The 20,621-nt window shown below is 43.9% G+C and overlaps 1 protein-coding gene across 1 annotated transcript in view; it reads right to left on the bottom strand.

Annotated features, from left to right (window-relative positions):
- Positions 1-268: 268 nt before the first annotated feature.
- The window catches only part of LOC148138199 (putative G protein-coupled receptor 139), a 60,682-nt gene continuing 40,329 nt past the window's right edge, over positions 269-20,621 (bottom strand). The window contains exon 2 of the mRNA XM_087981880.1: positions 269-1,176. Coding sequence (XP_087838006.1) covers positions 269-1,176 — 908 coding nt within the window. The remainder of the gene's footprint in view (positions 1,177-20,621) is intronic.

Genomic DNA, 20,621 nt, shown 5'->3' with positions numbered 1-20,621 from the left:
TTTTTGAACACACACACAAACAGCAACATCGTTTATTCTGCTAATTGGCTCTATCTAATGAACATGTTTATTGTTTACAAATTGAAGGAGTCGATGCAGTCCGTAAGATGGTGCGTTTTCTCATTTGGAGAAACGTGGTAATGTGTCCCTGTAACACCTTGTGGGACACTTTTAGTCAAACCAACACTATCCTAAGTTTATTGCCTTCGGGACCGGCTCTTCATTGCTGAACAATTGAACTAAAATGGGAAAATCCCGGATGGATTGATTAATGAGTGGATTTCATTGATTGATGAATGTGGTAGAAAGGATATATCAGCAGATTCTTCAACTGCTGTCTGAACTTAGTCTGGGTCACAACATAAATCGCAGTGTTTGTGCAGCAACTGAGGAGCTGCAGCATAAAGCCCAATTCTCGCACAAAGGGATGTAGATACACAGACCAATACCCAATATTATACATCCGGTACCATATGGAACGCACCATTAATATGGACCATAACAGGATAAAATTGGCCGAGATCACAAACAATAAAATTATGGATTTTTTTCGATTTCTCATTTCTGTGTCAGACTGAGTGTCTCCACTGGTGTGAGCGCGGAGCCTCCTGCGGGCTCTGCTGGTTACTAGAATGTATCTGACGGTGAAAACATTGAGCAGCAGAATCAGGAGAAATGGGATGGCCGGGTTTAGAATGTTGTGAAGGAACTCTATTGCGACCCAAACACGGGACTTATAAACAGCTTGTGTTATATAACAAAACCATGGGATGTTCTCCAAAAGATAGTAACCTTCAAGCATAAAATACCAGAAAATGTTTTTTAAACAGCTCAGGATAGTAACTGTTCCAATAACCACAGCCGCTGTTTTCTCACTGCAATATTTACTTTTCAGTTTCTGGCAAGAAACAGCCACAAACCGATCAAAAGTGAAAGTAACGGTGAACCAGACAGAACAATCAGTGGCTGCATAAAGCAGGACGGCGTGAATATTACACACGGGGATGAAGTACAAGAAATAAAACTGTTCCCGATAAACAATCGGAATGAATCTCAATATCACATCGAGAACAATGACCAGTAGATCTGCCACCGCCATGGCCCCAAGGTAACGAATGACACATGGAGACAACCCACAATCTTTACAAAGCAGGACGTAGATCGTCATTACGTTAGCTGTGAGGAAGGAAAACAAATACATTATACATTAACCTGAAGGCAAAGTGACCAGTTTTATTGAGGAGTAGGAAAATTGACCTCATTCCTGATGAAGGGCTCCTGCCCAAAACATCGATTTTCCTGCTCCTCGGATGCTGCCTGACCTGCTGTGCTTTTCCAGCACAGCTCTAAACTTGACTTTGATCTCCCACATCAGCAGTCCTCACTTGCCCCAAGTTTTTTGAGGACCAATGAGGTTTTCAGATGTGTCGCTCTATTCAGAGATTTATTCATGTCACTGGAGCAATAGTAAATATTGGGAAGGTCAGGATTACTGACAAAACTCTGACGTAAATCACCAGAACTCTCACTCCCAAAACACACAGAGACACATCCAGAAGGACCAATGTTTTCTACACCATCCCCACACATTCGATCACTCGAAAGCAGACACAGGTCATTTCGTTCCAGTTGTTAATATACAGGGTGAAACAGTTGCTGTACTGAAGGATTCACTCCCAGTTCCTTGACGACAAACGGAGGTTGAAAATTTCTGTCAGTAAGTCCAAGTTGTGGTTAACCCTCCATCATAAAGGAATGCGATCCCAGGGAAAACATATTATCCCATTTAACTGCCAGAGGGGACTTCAGAACAATGTCCCATTCTCTCTGGAATGCGATCTCTTCCCTCGGGATCTTATCTTTTTTATCCTCAATTTACTGACGTCTGGCAGTTGACAAAACAATGTCAGGAATAGAACATTCTGGGGAATGTCAGTTATAGAATGTTCAAGGGAATGACGGTTACTGAATGTTCTGGGGAATGTCGATTTTAGGATGTTTCAGAGAATAGCAGTTATAGAGTTAGATTAGATTACCTACAGTGCTGAAGCTGGCCATTTGGCCCAGAAAGTCTCAACCCTCCGAAGTGGAACACACGCAGACCCACTCCACAACCCCATACTTACCCTTGAGTAATACACATAACACTATCCACAATTTACCATGGCCGATTTACGTAACCTGCACATCCTTTTATTGTGGGAGGAAACACTGGAGCACTTACAAAAAGCCAACACACACAGGGGCAGAAGTTGCAAACACGACACAGACAGTTGCCCATGGTGGTAATCGAACGTGGGTCCCTGGCGCTGGAAGTCAACTGTGTTCAACACGTATCCACCGTGCCCCCACATAGAATGCCCACGAGAACATTCCTGAGAATGTCAGTTCAGGAACGTTCCAGACAAAGTTGGTTATAGAATGTGCTGGGGAACATTGATTATAGAATGTTCCAGAGAACATAAGTTACAAAATGATCCTGTGAATGTCAGTCATAGAATGTTCCAGTGAAAATAAGTTATAAAACGTTCCAGAGAAATTCAGTTATAGAATAATCTGGAGAACGTCAGTTAGACAATGCTCCAGAGAAAGTCAGTTAGAGAATGATCCAGAACAAGTCTGTTATCTAATTTTCTGGAGAACATCGGTTGTAGAATCCTCCAGAGTGGAGGACGTTGGCTCTATAATGTTCCAGAGAATATCAGTTATGAAATGTTCTGGAACAAGCTGATTATAGAATATTTTGGAGAACGTCGGTTATGCAACGTTCCCATAAACGTCAGTTAGAGACTGTGTCGGAATATGTTAGTTTTACATTGTCGAATATGGAATGTTGGTTGTAGAATGTTCTGTTTAATGTTGGTTTGAAATGTTTTGCAGAAAGTCGGTAATATAATATTCCGGGGATTGTCGGGTATAGAATGCTTCAGGTAATGTCAGTTACAGAATGTTGGATAGAAAGTGGGTTATAGAAAGTTCCGGAGAAAGTAGATTATAGAATGTTCTAGAGAATGTCCATTGTAACATGTCTCAGAGAATATTTGTTATAGAATGTTCCTGGAATGTCATGCCAATGCTGTAATGGGGAATGTCGGGCACAGAATGTGATGGACTCCTAAAGGCCCACATCACAAAGGACCTGCGGCTGATTACGGTTGTGAGACCCACTCAAACGTGCCGTGGGAATATATCCCCAAACTCAATTGAACTATCACTTTGTACACAAAATGAATAAGATAAAGATAGGAGGTCAGACATTTTATATAAGATCCTCTTTAATGATTATGTAGATGTTATCCTTACTCAGCTATTGTTCCCCACCTCATTTTCAGTTCTCGCATTCCCAGCTTTAAAATGTTCAGGATATTCAGTTCCCAGTATTGGTCATCCTGTCTACCTAATATTATTAAATCACATTCATTTCCCTCATTGCATGCTCTTATTTTCTCAGTCTGTTTTAAGAATACAACGCACATTCTGATAGAGTGTCTTCCATTGCTTTCTAACCTATTATTCCACGCTCCATTGTCTCCTTTATTCCCCACGTTGCGGTGTCAGGAAACAGTTTGATATCATCATACTCACAGATAGAGACTTGATGGTTAATGCTTCATGAAGCTCTATCACCATCCCTGCATATATCCTGTTCCACTGGCAGGACAGACTCACCAGTGGTGGGGCGCCATTGGATACAGTCAGGGAATGAGTTATCTTGGAATTTCCCAACATTGATTTCAGAACTCGGAAATTTCATGGTAACAGGTCAGAGATGGTCAAAGAAACTTCCTTCTGATGGACATCTTCTACCCTCCACACCTCACCTCCATGATAACGCAGTTCCCAAGATGTTGAAATCAAACGAACATCGGGCTGGCAAGGACACAGAACGTGCTCACGGTGTTGTGCTACAATGATCATCACCAAGAGTGTCTATATATTCCCACCACTGACTGAGCAGGGTGAGGACTCAAATACACAGCAGCAAGACTGTGGGAAGTGATGGGGGAACGAACAAGAGGGACACATTCTCACCAAACTACTTGTCACTGGCGGATATTTCCCGAACAGTATCTATAGGAACATCCAGCACATAGTCCTGTTGGAGGTAAAGTATACGCATCGTAATGAAGATGCCACCCGCTGTGTTACGTGGCTCTACCTCCTGCGCTTCAGGACAAACGTCTAAACCGCCGAGCAATGGAAACTTGGCATCCCTGATGCTCTGTGGTTATCATAGAGTCTGTAAATGGACAAGCAATACACAACAATTTGGTAGATGGAGTATAATGTGCGTGAATGCGAACCTGTGAATTTTTCAGGAAGAGTTAAAGGCTGCTTCATACGTAAATGGAGAGAGATTGCAGGACTTAGTGATACAGTGTGTACTGGAGGGTTCACTCTGACCGGTTCAGACATGGGACCTATTGCTCCATCTTCCTGATGCAATACTCGCTGATGTTCTCAGTGCCCGACTTGCTCTCCGTACAGATGGCATATTTTGATCAGATTGCTTGACGTTGGGGTGTGGTGAGGGGAGAGTGTTTTGAGTCGTGTATAAAGGGAACTGCTTTTATCCGATAGGCCATCATTTCTTTCTGCATGGGGAACAAAAAACATTGGGAATGGCTCACTGCTTCTGAATGAAGTGGCCGTGGCTGCTGCCAGGAAAGCGGATGTTCACAGACATGATGTACTGTGCTTAGAAACACTGCAACATTAATGCAGCTAGACATGAGGGTCCAATCGCAATAATGAGAACATAAACTGAAGGCAGTACCAGATCAGCTGAAATTGTTAGTTATACCACATTCTTAATCCACCACACCGAACCATTAACCCAGAGCAGATACCTGTTCAGCACAGTGCACAGTGTATATCAAGCTCTGTTTGATCCAACCAAGCAATCTGCCACATGCGGAAAACTGCAGACCACAGAAGTGCATTGATCTATGAACCCGGACGGGATGTCTGTCAAGCTCAGAGAGCTATGCAGATCACAACGTGATGCTGCCTGACCTGCTGTGCTGTTCCAGCAATAAAGTTTCAGCTATGCAGATCACAGCATTACATTGATCAATAAACTCCGGCGAGATATTGGTCTTGCACCTGGAACTGCGCAGGCCGCTGCAGTGCATTAATCAATAAACCTGGACAAGATATCTGACCAACATCGGAAGCTATGCAGACCACAGCAATACGCTGATTTATAAACCCGAAGTAGATATTTGTCCAGCACAAGGAGCTATACAGACCACTGCAGTGCATTGATCTATAAACCCAGACATGATATCTTTCCAGCACAGGAAGCTATGCATACCACAAAAGTGCAATGATCTATAAACCTAGATTACATAACTGTCCAGCATCGGGAGATACGCAGACTATAGCAGTGCATCGATCTATAAAATGAGATTAGATATACGTCCAGTACAGAGAGCTATGGAGACCATAACAGTGCATTGATCTATAAACCTAGACTAGATATCAATTCAGCAAAGGCTGTTATGCAGAGCACAGCAGTAAAAATGCATTCAGGCCTCTCTGATTGAAGCACTTTGGAAGATGTTGAGACGAATTTTATCGCAGTTTACCGAACATTTTTTTGATATTCCCTTCCAAATTATACAGAGAATGGATTGAAATGGCCTGGGAAAAGCCCAATTTTAGCATATGTGCCAGCACTGAGGTTGTTACAGTCATGCAGACATGGAGTAATAGAGTCCCACAGCAAGGAAACAGGTCCTTTGGACCAAATTGATCCATGATGATCAAAATGTCCAAATATGCAACCCCATTTTCCTGCACTTCGCACAGACCCTTCCTAACCTTGCCTATCAATGCATTTGCCCAAAAGCGTTTCAAATCTTTCTAACGTACCCGCCTCAACTTCTTCCCCAGGCAGTCATTCTATCAGCGTGTAAAAAGTTGACAATGTTGTACCCTTTTAGTCTTTCCCTACTAACATTAAAATGGTCCTTCTCACCCTCGATTCACCCATGCTATGAAAAAGACTGAATGTGCTCACCCTACCCATGCTTCTTATGATCGTATACACCTCTAAAAAGCCCCCTCTCAGTCTTCTACACTCTAAAGAAAACAAATCCTAGCTTGTCCAAACTCTCCCTGTAGCTCAGACTGTTGAGTCCAGGCAACGCTCTTGTAAATTTCCTCTGTACTCTTTCCAGTTTAATAGCATCATTCCATTAACAATTGGGAAGTAAGGCACGGCAAATTACTGAGCTTTTAGAGTGGGAGCACGTTGGGACCAGTGATTAAAATTATCATAATTTTAATATAATTCTGGAATAGGATAGGCCTGGTCAACAAGTTTACGTTATAAACTTGTGCAAGGCCCATTTAGATAGCATTAGGCAGGAACTTTGAAAAGATGATTGGGGGAACTATTCTCAGGTCTTCTGGTATGTCGGAGTCTTCCAAAAGCGATATAATGAGAGTTCAGGGACAACATGTTCCAGTCAGTGTGAGGGCAATGTTAGCAGGATTAGGGAACAGGACATGGCAGAGGATATTAAGGCTCAGGATAAGGAATAAAAGATATAGGCTGTTGGTATCAAGGGAAATCCTCAAGGAGCACGGGGATGTAGACTGATGGGAGAAACCACGAGATTGAAAAGGCAGCATGAGACAGCGTTGGCAGATAAAGTTGACAAGAATCACAAGCGATTCCACAAGTATATCATTGGCAATGGACTAACTAGAGAGATCGGCCCCCTTAAAATTCAAAAGCCATTTGGAATGGAGCCACAGGAGATGATTTCCGTCGATTACATTTCTTGTCACGTGAACTCATGTGAGGACAGTGAAAAGTTTACAACTATCTAAGGTGACTAAGGAGGTGGACGAGAGTAAAGCGGTAGATGTGGTGTATATGGATTTTAGTAAGGCATTTGATAAGGTTCCCTATGGTAGGCTACTTCTAAAAATAGGGAGGTATGGCATTGAGGGTGAGTTGGAGGTTTGGATTAGGAATTGGCTGGCTGGAAGAAGACAGATGGTAGTAGTTGATGGTAAAGGTTCATCTTGGAGTGCAGTTACTAGTGGTGTTCCGCAAGGATCTGTTTTGGGACCATTGCTGTTTGTCATTTTTATAAATGACCTGGAGGAGGGGCTAGAAGGTTGAGTGAGCAAGTTTGCGGATGATACGAAAGTCGGAGGAGTTGTTGACAGTGAGGAAGGATGTGGCAGGTTACAGCGGGATATAGATAAGCTGCAGAGTTGGGCAGAAAGGTGGCAAATGGAGTTCAATGTAGCTAAGTTTGAGGTGATTCACTTTGGTAAGAATAACAAAAAGATGGGGGACTGGGCTAATGGTCGGATACTTGGTAGTGTGGATGAGCAGAGGGATCTTGGTGTCCATGTACACAGATCTTTGAAAGTTGCCACACAGGTAAATAGTGCGGTGAAGAAGGCATATGGCGTACTGGCTTTTATTGGTAGAGGAATTGAGTTCCGGAGTCCTGAGGTCATTTTACAGTTGTATAGGACTCTGGTACGGCCGCATCTGGAGTATTGTGTGCAGTTTTGGTCGCCATACTATAGGAAGGATGTGGAGGCACTGGAACGGGTACAGAGGAGGTTTACCAGGATGTTGCCTGGTATGGTTGGAAGATCGTATGAGGAAAGGCTGAGGCACTTGGGGTTGTTTTCATTGGAGAAAAGAAGTTTTAGGTGTGACTTGATAGAGGTGTACAAGATGATTAGGGGTTTAGATAGGGTTGACCGTGAGAACATTTTTCCACGTATGGAGTCAGCTATTACGAGGGGGCATAGCTTTAAATTAAGGGCTGGTAGGTATAGGACAGATGTTAGGGGTAGCTTCTTTACTCAGCGAGTCGTGAGTTCATGGAATGCCCTGCCAGTAGCAGTGGTGGACTCTCCCTTTTTATGGGCATTTAAGCGGGCATTGGATAGGCATATGGAGGATAGTGGGCTAGTGTAGGTTAGGTGGGCTTGGCTCGGCGCAACATCGATGGCCAAAGAGCCTGTACTGCGCTGTATTCTTCTATGTTCTATGTTCTATATTCTATCCAGATGTGACGCAATCTTATAGAGAAAGTTTCCCTCCCCCTCAAGGTACAGAATCTTGGTACAAAGCTGGAAAAGCAAGCAAACACAGTAAAAATGGAAAACGTTACAGCTCTTCCTGTAAAAGTGGAAAAAACACAGAAACACAGTTCACTATTCAACAACACACTTCATAAGCGCCTCGCCATGCTGCTTTCACACTCCTCGCAAAGACTCGATCAATTCCGCTGCCATTCAGCTTGTTCCAGCTCGATGGGTGACGTCCGACACGAATATATAACATCAGTATTTGCTGAGGAGAAAGGCACGATAGCTCAGGAACTCGAGAAATTAAGTCCATGTCGTGATATTTTGAAATTATGCCACATTACAGAAGAAATAAAATCATGAGGGGTATGAAAAGGATAAAGAGACAAAGTCTCTTCTCTGGGCTGGGGGAGTCCAGAAATAGATGACATAAGTGTAGGGTGAGAGAGGAATGACATAAAAGGGATCTAAGGGGCAACCTTTTCACGCAGAGGGTGGGACATGTACGGAATGTGCTGTCAGAAAAGTGGTGGAGTCTAGTACTACTGCAACATTTACAAGGCATATGGATGGGAAAATGAATAGGAAGGATTTGGAGGCATATGGGCACGATGCTGGCAGATCGGACTAGATTGGGTTGGGATATCTGGCCGGCATGGACGAGTTGGAATGAAGGGTCTATTTCCGTGCTGTAGATCTCTATGACTCTATGACTCTAAGAAGTGCTGGAGAAATAACCAGGATTTGTTTGAGTATTCCAGGTCATTGTGAGAAGCTGTCGAAGAAATTGTAGGGCCATTAGTTTAAATATTTACATTATTCTCTAGCGTTATGATGAATGGCCCCTGGGCCAGAAACATAAACTCTGATTTTTCTGCACAATGTTTTAAATGATATGATGGAGACTGGAGTTTTGAGATGAAAGGATAGAGAGGAGAGTCTGGGATTATTTTTCCCATTAGCTTCGGAGGCGAAGAACACATCGAGGCTTATAAAAGCCTGAAGTGCATTGGAAGGGTGAATAATTAAGTCTTTACCGATGGGAGAAGTGTCCAAACCCAGACTGCATAAATTCAAGATGAGTGGCGAGAAATTTAAAAGGGATCTAAGAGGCAGTTCTTTCTCAGAGATGATAGAGTTTATATGTAACAAGTTCTCAGACAAAGTAGTGCAGGCGAGTACAATTACAACACTTAAAAGGCAATTGAATGGAGACATGAAGTGAAATGATTAGGTGGGGTGTTTACTAAACGCAGGCAAATAACACGAGTTCAGTTTAGGAAACCTGGTGAGCATGGACGAATTTGACTCTATTATGCCCCTTTCATTGCCAATTCTTCAATGACCTCAATTCACTTCCACGTCAAAAATCCTCTTTAAATACTTTTAATGATCTCTGAACTTTCTTGAATAGACAATTCCTGGCATTGCTGTGATGCTTTAGACCAGAGCGGCGGCAGCAGCAAACTTGTATTCAACCACAATCTGCAACTTTTTTTGCCCGGGATAATCCTTGAGTTCACTATTGCCATCATGTATGGTTCAGTGACGAGTGTGGGTAAACATGCCAGACTCAGAATCATGTGTACCTAAAACTGATGATACCCCGTTGATGGTCCGGGTGCGCCGGTTTCATCCCACAATCCGAACATCTACAGGGCAGGTGAATTGGCCTTGCTAAATTGCCCATTGTGTTAGGTGCATTAGTCAGGGTAAATATAAGATAGGGGAATGGGCCTGGGTGGTATCCTCTCCGAAGGGTCGGTGTGGATTTGTTGGGCCTAACGGCCTGTTTCCATGCTGGAGGGAATCTGGTCAGTCCAAAGCTCTGTGGGTCTGCCGCATCCGTTCATAAATGGTGATGGACTATAAAACAAATCACTAAAGGCAAGTGTGCCACAATTATATCTGTCGTAAATAATGAAGCAGCTTTGCACATTAGTGTAACTGTCAAGGATGTAATATCTGCACAATCCTCAGCCAGACGTTTTGAGACAGTGATCCACCTCACCCTCATCATGGTGCCCACAGACTCACAAATGCCAGACTACAACTAATTCGATTCGCTTCGCGTGACATGAAGAAACAGCTGAACGCAGTAGGTATGATAATGGCTATGGGCTTAATACCATTCCTGCTGATTCATTCCAGCTCCAACTCTGACAGCTATCTGGCAATTTGGAAAGTTACTCAACTATGTCCAGTCCCCCGAGAGGAGATAAATTACGATCTGAACAACCAGCCCCTCAGTTCCCATCATGACAAGTAAATTGGTGGAAATGTCGTTTTGATACAGCACAGAAATAACCCGCATAGTATGATTTCCAACGTGGAGATTGCACTATCATGGAAATGTCACTGGATTACTAATCCACACAAGGTTATTGTTGTGGAAGCTGGTGAAAGTCGCAAGCAATTACATAAATGTGAAGATCTCAAATCTGGTGTCAGTGACAGTGATATTGTTGATTGCAAACTCTAATTTGTTTCACCAATGTCCTTTCAGGAATTGAATGTCCCATGACTCCTTGGTCGAGTGTAAAAGTGACTCCAGACTCATAGATATATAACAAAATCGTCAGTGGACACGAAACGGTCAAGCAAGACACTCAATTGCATCAGAAAGCTACGAGGTCTTAAAGGATCAAACTGGAATGAACACCCGACCTGACTCGAAATGCGACACGGGAAACAGAGACATGGCGAACCTGTAGAGACTGCCTTCCTAACGTCTGAAAGCTTATTTCAACGTTTACAGAGCTTTCCTGCAGACTGCACAGAAATATCGGGAATGGAGTAGGTCATTCAACACATTGAGCCTCCCCCATTCTAGTTCATAGTCGAATATCTCCTCAATGCACTTTACCCACATGACGTTCATATCCCTTATTGTCGAAGAGTGTGGCATTGGAAGGAAAAACAGCAGCTCTGGGAGTTTCGGAGGAGCAGGACAATCAATGTTTCGACCATAAGCACTTCATCAGAAATGAGGGCTGGCCAGGGGTTGGGCAAGGAGCCTGACAAGCTCCCTTCGCCTGTCCCACTTGTCCATCTTCCCTCGCACTTATCCCCACTCCACTCTCCCCTCTGTCTTATCAATTTGACTCCTCACCTTCATTTTCAGTTAGCTTCTCCTCAGCCCCAATGCCCACCGTCCTAAATAACTTTCAACCTTATCCCCGCACCCCATTTCGAGTGAAGCGTAATTTAGCATGGCCAATCCACCTATCCTGCACATCTTGGAACTCAAGGAGGAAACTGGAGTACTGAGAGAAAACCCATGCAGACACGGGGAGAATGTGCAAACTCCATATGGTCGCCTGCGGCTGGAATTGAACCCGGGTCTCTAGTGCTGCGTGAGGCAACAGTGCCAACCACTGAGCTAGCCAGTGTGGGCAACACAACCTGTCTGCATAGTGAAGCAGCAGCATATCCTTGTTTCTGGGTACCTTTCCTGCACGACGTGATTGTGATAACCAGTACACTACAGAAACACTGTGTGGCCGCTGATCCACTGAAGTTTCTATGCTGTCTCGCATCATGGATTACTTTGAGACACTCAGATTACATTTTGCTGTGTTCACTTTAAACAGAAATTGCCCGCACCATGATTCAGCATAACCCATTACCAGCAAAACTGGCATTGATGGGATTTGCAGCAACACCTACTTTCGGACGGAAACTTACAGCCTGCGTTCTTAGCTTCTTCGGCTACGCTACCTAACGAATGTGAATGCGTAAGAATGATTTGAATCCAGCTCCCAAGGACATTGCTGCATCACTGGCTGCATAGGAAAGCAATTATACCCGTGTGCCATCACCATAACTGAACCCAAACATTCTATGGTGGGGTTCTAGAGTAGAGTGGTACTGGGAAAGCACAGCAGGTCAGCCAGCAAACGAGGAGCAGGAACACCGACGTTTTGGACAAAAGCCCTTCATCAGGATGAAGAGCTGTTGCTCAAAACGCTGGTTTTCCTGCTCCTTGGATGCTGCCTGACTCGCTGTGCTTTTCCAGCACCACTCTAATCTAGACTATATTTTTCAGAATCTGCAGTCCTCACGTTTGCCTATTCTCTGACGGGGGTCAAACCCAGGCAACAGGAGTGGCAGCACTGTTTCCTGTAAACACGGGAATCACGTGCTGTCAATAGCTGTGACCTTCTACATTATCAGTTAGAATCAACAATCTGCTGGAAGAGCAACAAGGCATTTGCGAGTAGTTGAAACAAGGAATGGTTATTATGAGGTGCCCGCGCTGCGCGGGTTTGAACCCCAAATTGACTTGTTTACAAAGCTGGCATTTTACTCAAATAAACCACAATGCCACGTTAACTTGGGGTGAGCAAGTTGTTCCAATGTCTATTAAAGTTTACAAGAATGATGGATGATCTTGTTTTAAGGTTCCGAAATAGAAGACAATCACACAGCGAACTGAGAAGTCCGTTCCACTTCTCAAACCTGAAACACAGGAGCAGCAAAAGTAGATTCTTCAACACTGTTACATCAAATGAGGAGGAGAGTGATTAATGCCTGTAGCTTGATACACAGATTCAGGAAGAGGCCAATCACCCCCTCCACACTGCAACCCATAATAGAGCATGTCGCAACTGTATCCTGTTACAAGATGAGATCATTCATCCTTCTCAATGTTGCAACACAAGAACTTGAAGAGGCCATAAAGTGACTGTAAATTTCCAAATGACGAAAAGGCCACTTAGTCCATTGAATCTGTTTCACAAGAACAGGAGAAGGACACAAAATGATTTGAGACATTTTGTATGTGAACAGGAAGAGGTGACTCAGCCAAGTTTGGGTTGTATGGGAACAGGAGAAAACCACCCACTCCCTTGACCTCTTTTCAGCGATTTGGGAGGAGACTGTTCAGTATCTCCTACCTATTATGAATAAATATGGGGAGATCCTTCAGACCATCGAAATGTTGCACCGCAACAGGAAGATTCTGTAAATCCACAAACCCTTCTACAGCAACACGTGAACATTCAGATCTTGAGCGACTTGGTCAGGAACAGGAGCAGAAAGTTCAGCCCATGGAGACTCTAATGACGGAACACCAGGAGGACATTCAGCCCATCGAGCGTGTAAACCAGGAACAGAATGTCTCCATTCATGCCTCTTGCACAGCAATCGAAGTTGATCTTTTAAAGCCTTGTATCTGTCACACATGAATTGATAAGGAACATAGACGTTACAGAAAGGGAAGAACTTAGAATAAGTTCCCCAACTTCACTGGGGAAAGAAAAGTCGTGAGTAATCTATTAGGATTGAATGCAGATTGTTAGAATCTGTTAGTAAGGAAATAATAACTGGAGATTGTCAAAGTCAAAGCACAGTCCGTCACAGACCACATGACTTTATGATGCATTATTTGTTATTTGAATTACTTCCTTTTGTTAATATGACAAGAATGGTGGGCAAAAAGGTTTCAATGTGTGTATTATATCTGGACTTCCAGAAGTCACTGAATAACGTGCCTCACAAACGATTAATATGCATGACAAGAACACGTGAGATAGGAAAAAGTTATTTGCTTGGATGAAGGATTGGCTAACCAATAAAAGACATGATGTCGAGATGCTGGTGTTGGACTGCGCTGGAAAAGATTTTAAAAAACACACACTAGCAGGATCTAGTCCAATGGTTTCAATTTAAACCACTAGCTTTCACACCCCTGCTCCATCAGGTTTTAGTGGGCGGAAGACTTTAGACACAGAATGTATCAGGAAAAGATCAAAGGGTTGTACAACACATGCTTATGAATTGAACACACCTAGAATGCCTTCTAAACATTTTATCAGTTAGAATGGAGCTACAAGTTTTTATTGATTAATATGCAAATCGCAGAATTTCTTTCAATCCCTGCCTGGAGTTAACTTAGCTTATTATCGACGTAAGGGAAGTGAAACCTCCGATCAGAAAATGTACTTTAGCTGTGAGGTCTTGTCTCGAGCCTATCTGTGTCTTAACCTGGAGTCAGATTGGTTTGATTTCCCGAGTAGGCGTTTATGAAATGCACCATTGACTGCCTACACATTGTATGTTTTTTGAACGAAGTAGATTGTAGCTACAAATACAAAACTTCAACTCCAAATTCAAACTGCAAATTTGTATATATCTGCATGTGTGTGTGTGAAAGGGGGACTGCGTGTGTGGGAGTGGCGCGGGGAGAGAGAGAGAGAAAGAGAGAGACACTGTGAGTATGAGAGCGTGTAAGGGGGAGAGTGAGCTTGTGTGTGCCCAATTGAAGACATAGATAGATATTGTAGATACCTATGCCCACAAACACTAACTTCGTGGTTTCAGAGCTTCCCCTGTCTGCAGCCTCTGCTCCATTTGTTGCTAATGTTCCTGTAACTTCAGGTCCCCCACTCCATCGAGAGTTGGGGAGCGAACCTTCACGTCTCCCTTAATGTGTGAGGCCGCTCACAGCGCAATCTCCAGCAAAGTATCCCTTGCATCGCCCCTAACGGCTTCATAACAGGAGCCAGTCAGAATCCCCTCAGCTACAAATTAGATGCGTGGTCCTTTACAATATTACACGAGAAGCTTCCTAATGTTACTGACCGCAAGATCAGCTAAGAAGGACAAACAGGCGTTCAATGACGTGCTATAATATAATTAGAGACCAGGATTTAAAGACGCGTCTCAAATATTCTGAAACACCCCTGTGCAACATGGACTAGCACATTGGTTACATCGGTAAGTGAACAACATTCCGACACACACAATATTTCATTGTTTCTGAGCTTCAGAATGCTAGCACTCGATACACCAAGGAGTCAAAACCCAAAACCACGGGACGATACGGAAGGAGATTAACATGAAAGATACAAACTTTGATAAATTAACTGAAAACATCAAGTGGAAACATGGGGGTGGTGGGGGGGGGGGGGTGATGAACGACAGGGAAGTGGGAATAACTGGATGGGTTTGACCTTGGTGCGTGCAATCACAAGAGTGATAACATGAATAAATGATTTGCTGGATGAGTTGTAAAGATTTGTTCCATCCAATTCTAAATCTACCCCACAGAACTTAAGCAGACACCATAAACTGTGGGAACAGGCCAGCATGGAGAGCTGTGCTGGTCTATCTGCCCAGCATGGAGAGTATTACAAATATTTGCCAGTATATTGCTACTATACTTGATATCTGCCAAGCATGGGAAGACTTACACAGAAGAGTGCAATTGATAGTAAATGGCGCTCCCACAAATTTATGTCCCTGTGTTTCCATGCATCAGCTAAAGGCAAGACGTTTCATGTTGCATACACGCGTGGTGTTGGAGCTGTGATCGATGTGAAACACCTTGTGTGAGAGACAAGCATGGAGGACATCAATTTAAATATGAACAACTGGGAGGGGTTTGCATAATGAACAGAGATAAATGGGGGGTTAGTCGACAGATGTGAGGATCCCCTACAGTCTATATCTTCCATATCCTTTTCAACAGTAAATACTGATGCAAAATCATCATTTAGTATCTCCCCCATTCTCTGTGGCGCCACACAAAGGCCGCCTTGCTGATCTTTGAGGGGCCATATTCTCTCCCTCGTTACCTTTTTGTCCTTAATATATTTGTAAAATCCCTTTAGATTTTCCTTAATTCTATTTGCTAAAGCTATCTTCGTGTCCCTGTTTTGCCCTTCTGATTTCCTTCTTAAGTATACTCCTACTTTCTTTGTACTCTTCTAAGGATTCGCTCGATCTATCCTGTCTACACCTGAAATATGCTTTCTTCTTTTTCTTAACCAAATCCTCAATTTCTTTAATCATCCAACATTCCCTATAACTACCAGCCATCCCTTTCACCCTGACAGGAATATACTTTCTCTGGATTTTCGTCATCTCATTTCTGAAGGCTTCCCATTTTCCAGCGGTCCATTTACCTGCGAACATCTGCCTCCAATCAGCTTTTGAAAGTACTTGAGCTGATGAATGTGTTGCTGGAAAAGCGCAGCCGGTCAGGCAGCATCCAAGGAGCAGGAGAATCGACTATTCGGGCATAAGCCCTTCTTCAGGAATGAAGAAGGTGTGCCAAGCAGGCTAAGATAAAATGTAGGGAGGAGGGACATGTGGGTGGGGCATTGGGAATGCGATAGATGGAAGGAGGTTAAGGTGAGGGTGATAGGCCGGAGAGGGGGTGGGGGGGCGGTGAGATCGGGAAGAAGATTGCAGGTCAATAAGGCGGTGCTGAGTCCGAGGGTTGGGACTGAGATAAGGTGGGGGAAGTGGAAATGGGCAAGGTGGAGAAATCTGCATTCATCCCTTGTGGTTGGAGGGTTCCTAGGCGGAAGACGAGGCGCTCTTCCTCCAGGCTTCGTGTTGCATTGTTCTGGCGATGGAGGAGGCCAAGGACCTGCATGTCCTTGGCGGAGTGGGAGGAGGAGTTAAAGTGTTCAGCCACGGGGCGGTTGGGTTGTTTGGTGCAGGTGTCCCAGAGGTGTTCTCTGAAATGTTCCGCAAGTCGGCAGCCTGTCCTCCCAATGTAGAGGAGGCCACATCGTGTGCAGCGGATGCAATCAATGATGTGTGTGGAGGTGCAGGTGAATTTGTGACGGATATGGAAGGATCCCTTGGGGCCTTGAAAGGAAGTGAGGGGGGAGGTGTGGGCCCAAGTTTTGCACTTCTTGCAGTTGCAGAGAAGGTGCCGGGAGTGGAGTTTGGGTTGGTGGGGTGTGTGGACATAACGAGTGAGTTGCGGAGGGAGTGGCCTTTCCGTAATGCTGATAGGGGAGGGGAGGGAAATATATCCTTGGTAATGGTGTCTGTTTGGAGGTGGCGGAAATGTCGAAGGGTGGTACGATGTATCTGGAGGTTGGTGGGGTGGTATGTGAGGACCAGTGGGGTTCTGTCCTTTTGGAGATTGGAGGTCGGGGTTCAAGGGAGGAGGAGCGGAAAGTTGAGGGGATGCGGTGGAGAGCATCATCAACCACGTCTGAGGGGAAATTGCGGACTTTGAAGAAGGAGGCCATCTGGGTTGTTCGGTATTGGAATTGGTCCTTCAGATCACAACAGGACCATGACCAGATGGGTCAATGGGCTGAGAAGTGGCAGCTCGAGTTTAATTCAGATAAATGCTAAGTGCTGTATTTTGGGAAAGCAAATCTGAGCAGGGCTTATACACTGAATGGTAAGGTCCGAGGGAGTTTTGCTGAACAAAGAGACCTTGGAGTGCAAGTTCATAGCACCTTGAAAGTGGAGTAGCAGGTAGATAGGATAGTGAAGAAGGCGTTTGGTATGCTTTCCTTTATTGGTCAGAGAACTGAGTACAGGACTTGGGAGGTCCTGTTGCGGCTGTACAGACATTGGTTAGGCCACTGTTGGAATATTGTGTGCAATTCTGGTCTCCTTCCTATCGGAAAGATGTTGTGAAACTTGAAAGAGTTCAGAAACGATTTTCAAGGATATTGCCAGGGTTGGAGGATCTGGGCTCCAGGGAGAGGCTGGACAGGCTGGGGCTGTTTTCCCTGGAGCGTCGGAGGCTGAGGGGTGACCATATAGAGGTTTACAAAATGATGAGGGGCATGGATATGCAAAGTATTTTCCCTTGGGTTTGGGAGTCCAGAACTAGAGGGCATAGGTTTAGTGTGAGAGGGGAAAGATATAAAAGAGACCTAAGGGGCAAGGTTTCCACGCAGAGGGTGGTACGTATATGGACTGAGCTGCCAGAATATGTGGTGGAGGCTGGTAAAATTGCAACATTTAACAGGCATTTGGATGGGTATATGAATAGAAAGGGTTTGGAGGGATATGGGCCGGGTGCTGGCAGGTGGGACTAGATTGGGTTGGGATATCTGGTCGGCATGGACGGGTTGGACCGAAGCGTCTGTTTCCATGCAGTACATCTCTATGACTCTATGTGAATGACAATATTAATATACAGGCATTTCCATACTAACAACAACATCTGTCAATATAGACAGGAATGACGGTTGGATGCGATTTTAGCGTAGGTTCAGCTATGAGCCAAGGAGTATCGGCACAGATTTGCTTATTGGATTGAAGTTCGGTGTGTCAGCCGCAAATTATTGTCATCATTAAAACTGTATGTCATAAATCGAAGTTCAAATCGTAGACGGGATGAATCGGTGAAGTATATTTTGTAAACGCTGGTGACCTGCATATTCCTAATACATAATTAGTTATGTAATATGATACAATGATTCTTGACTCAAAGCTGAATCTGAGCACGTTAATACAGTTTCCCATGAAGGACAATGTCAGCAGCAAAGAGGAAAAACAATCATACGACACCAGGTTATAGTCCAAGACGTCTATTTGGACTATAATCTGGCATTTTATGATTTTTAACTTTGCCCACCCCAGTCCATCACCTGTACCTCCAAATCAAATGAAAAAAGGAGAGAATGAATAAACAAGTTCCCTGATGCAGTTAGTAGTGGCGTGTAGTATGAATATCTGAATTCAGAGACTCAGCAGCAACAGTAACAATGGCAGGGAGAGTAAGATCAATGAAAAGATCTGTATTACAGTCCAACATACTTTGTAGAATTAATTACTGAACAGTGCATTTATCAGGGACACAAACGTTAGCCAGGATAGGATAATAAAAATATTGAATAATAAGAGTGCATATTCGATCCGAATTGATAAGGACAACTTTTAATAATTTGTAGAAAGAAGCCTAATATCCCAGTATAAAGACCGGTCTATCCTTGGAACATACCAGTACAATGTTCTCAGATTCTGATCCCTCTTCCCTCTCTCCCTGGTGCTGCTGATACTTGTTAGTACGAGAGGTGATCCTTCCACTCTGACTACCTAAATGGAGTCAAGTTCGGTAAAGGGGCAGTACAACGAGATCGAGGTGTTCTTGTACATCAGTCAATGAAGGTAAGCATGCAGGTACAGCAGTCAGTGAAGAAAGGTAATAGCACGCTGGCTTTCATAACAAGAGGAATTGAGTATCGAAGCGAAGAGGTTCTTCTGCAGCTGTACAGGGCCCTGGTGAGACCGCTGCTGGAATATTGTGTGCTGTTTTGGTCTCCAAATTTGAGGAAAGACATTCTGGCTATTGAGGGAGTGCAGCGTAGGTTCAATTCCCGGAATGGCGGGACTATCTTACGTTGAAAGACTGGAGCGACTGGGCTTGTACACGCTTGAGTTTAGAAGGCTGAGAGGGGATCTGATTGAGACGTATAAAATTATTAAAGGATTGGACACTCTGGATGCAGGAAGCATGTTTCCGCTGATGGGTGAGTCCCGAACCAGAGGACACAGTTTAAAAATAAGGGGTAGGCCATTTAGAACAGAGTTGAGGAGAAACTTCTTCACCCAGAGAGTGGCGAGTCTGTGGAAAGCTCTGCCCCAGAAGGCTGTAGAGGCCAAGTCTCCAGATATTTTCAAGAAAGAGTTAGATAGAGCTCTTTAGGGTAGTGGATTCAAGGGTTATGGGCATAAGGCAGGAACAGGATACTGCTTGCGGATGATCAGCCAGGATCATAATGAATGGTGGTGTTTGCTCGAAGGGCAGAATGGCCTTCTCCTGCACCAATGTCTATTGTCTATTGTCTACTCCGAGATACATATCGAATGAGCCCATTTATCATTAAATAATATAAACTCTCCACTGGGATAATTGAAATCGATGGAGACTGACATGAATCACAAACAATGAACAACAAGGTTGACTTAACCCCTTCCTTACGTCACTGTGCAAACCACAATAAAAGGGAACATTAACTCACTATCAAGAGACTGGATGTGGATTTCTTACGGATGGACCATAAATATTTCAATCTTTTTACCTGTTCCTCCCTAAATGCGGGAGTAGTGCCAGAACACTTCACAGCTGTATATATTCCATGCTGTTTATTAAAGCAGATAGAGATAAAACAACAGACCAGTTGCAGAAAATGACTGGTGCAGAAATTTCCAGAGATTATAATCCGGGGTGCAATATTTATTGCCCATTGACTTTGTGTCATGCTGATCTTTTTTAAATAAGATCACTATTCTCAAATTCTTCCATAACCTGAGGACACCCTCCGGAACATCGAGGTTTCTGCTCAGGAGTAGTAGTCAGTAATACTGTCCCCATCGTGCCTATTACAGAGGGACAGGAGGACGCCATTCAGTTTCAACAGGCAGAGGACATTGCTTCTTGAGCATGTTGCACAGGGACGGAAGCACGTCACTCTACTTCTTGAGCCTGTTATGCAGTAACTGTTAGTTTTAAAATAGTTTCGGAGGAAAACAGTCCTGATGAAGATGTTAAATTTCTAAATTGAGTCTGGCTAAATTTGACCATTTTCGGCAAGCACGTTGAAAAGCTACTTGGTAGATGCTAGTGGCAGGAAAGTAGCAGGCCTTTGAAAATAAGATTACAGGATCTATCAACAGTATGTTTTGATTCATGGGAAGGGCAAGGCTGGTAGGTGCTGTGAATGCTGGTGAATGGTGAAATTGAGGCTATTGTCAAGAAAAAAATTGAAGCATATGATAGGTATAAATAGCCGGGATCAAGTGAATCCATCTAGGAGTGCAAGGGCAATACGATGATG

The sequence above is a fragment of the Chiloscyllium plagiosum genome, unplaced genomic scaffold (genome assembly GCF_037043375.1).
Source record: "Chiloscyllium plagiosum isolate Xiang-an unplaced genomic scaffold, Cpla_swu_hap1 HiC_scaffold_41, whole genome shotgun sequence".
Taxonomy (NCBI): Eukaryota; Metazoa; Chordata; class Chondrichthyes; order Orectolobiformes; family Hemiscylliidae; genus Chiloscyllium; species Chiloscyllium plagiosum.
This window is presented reverse-complemented; position numbering and strand designations above follow the sequence as displayed.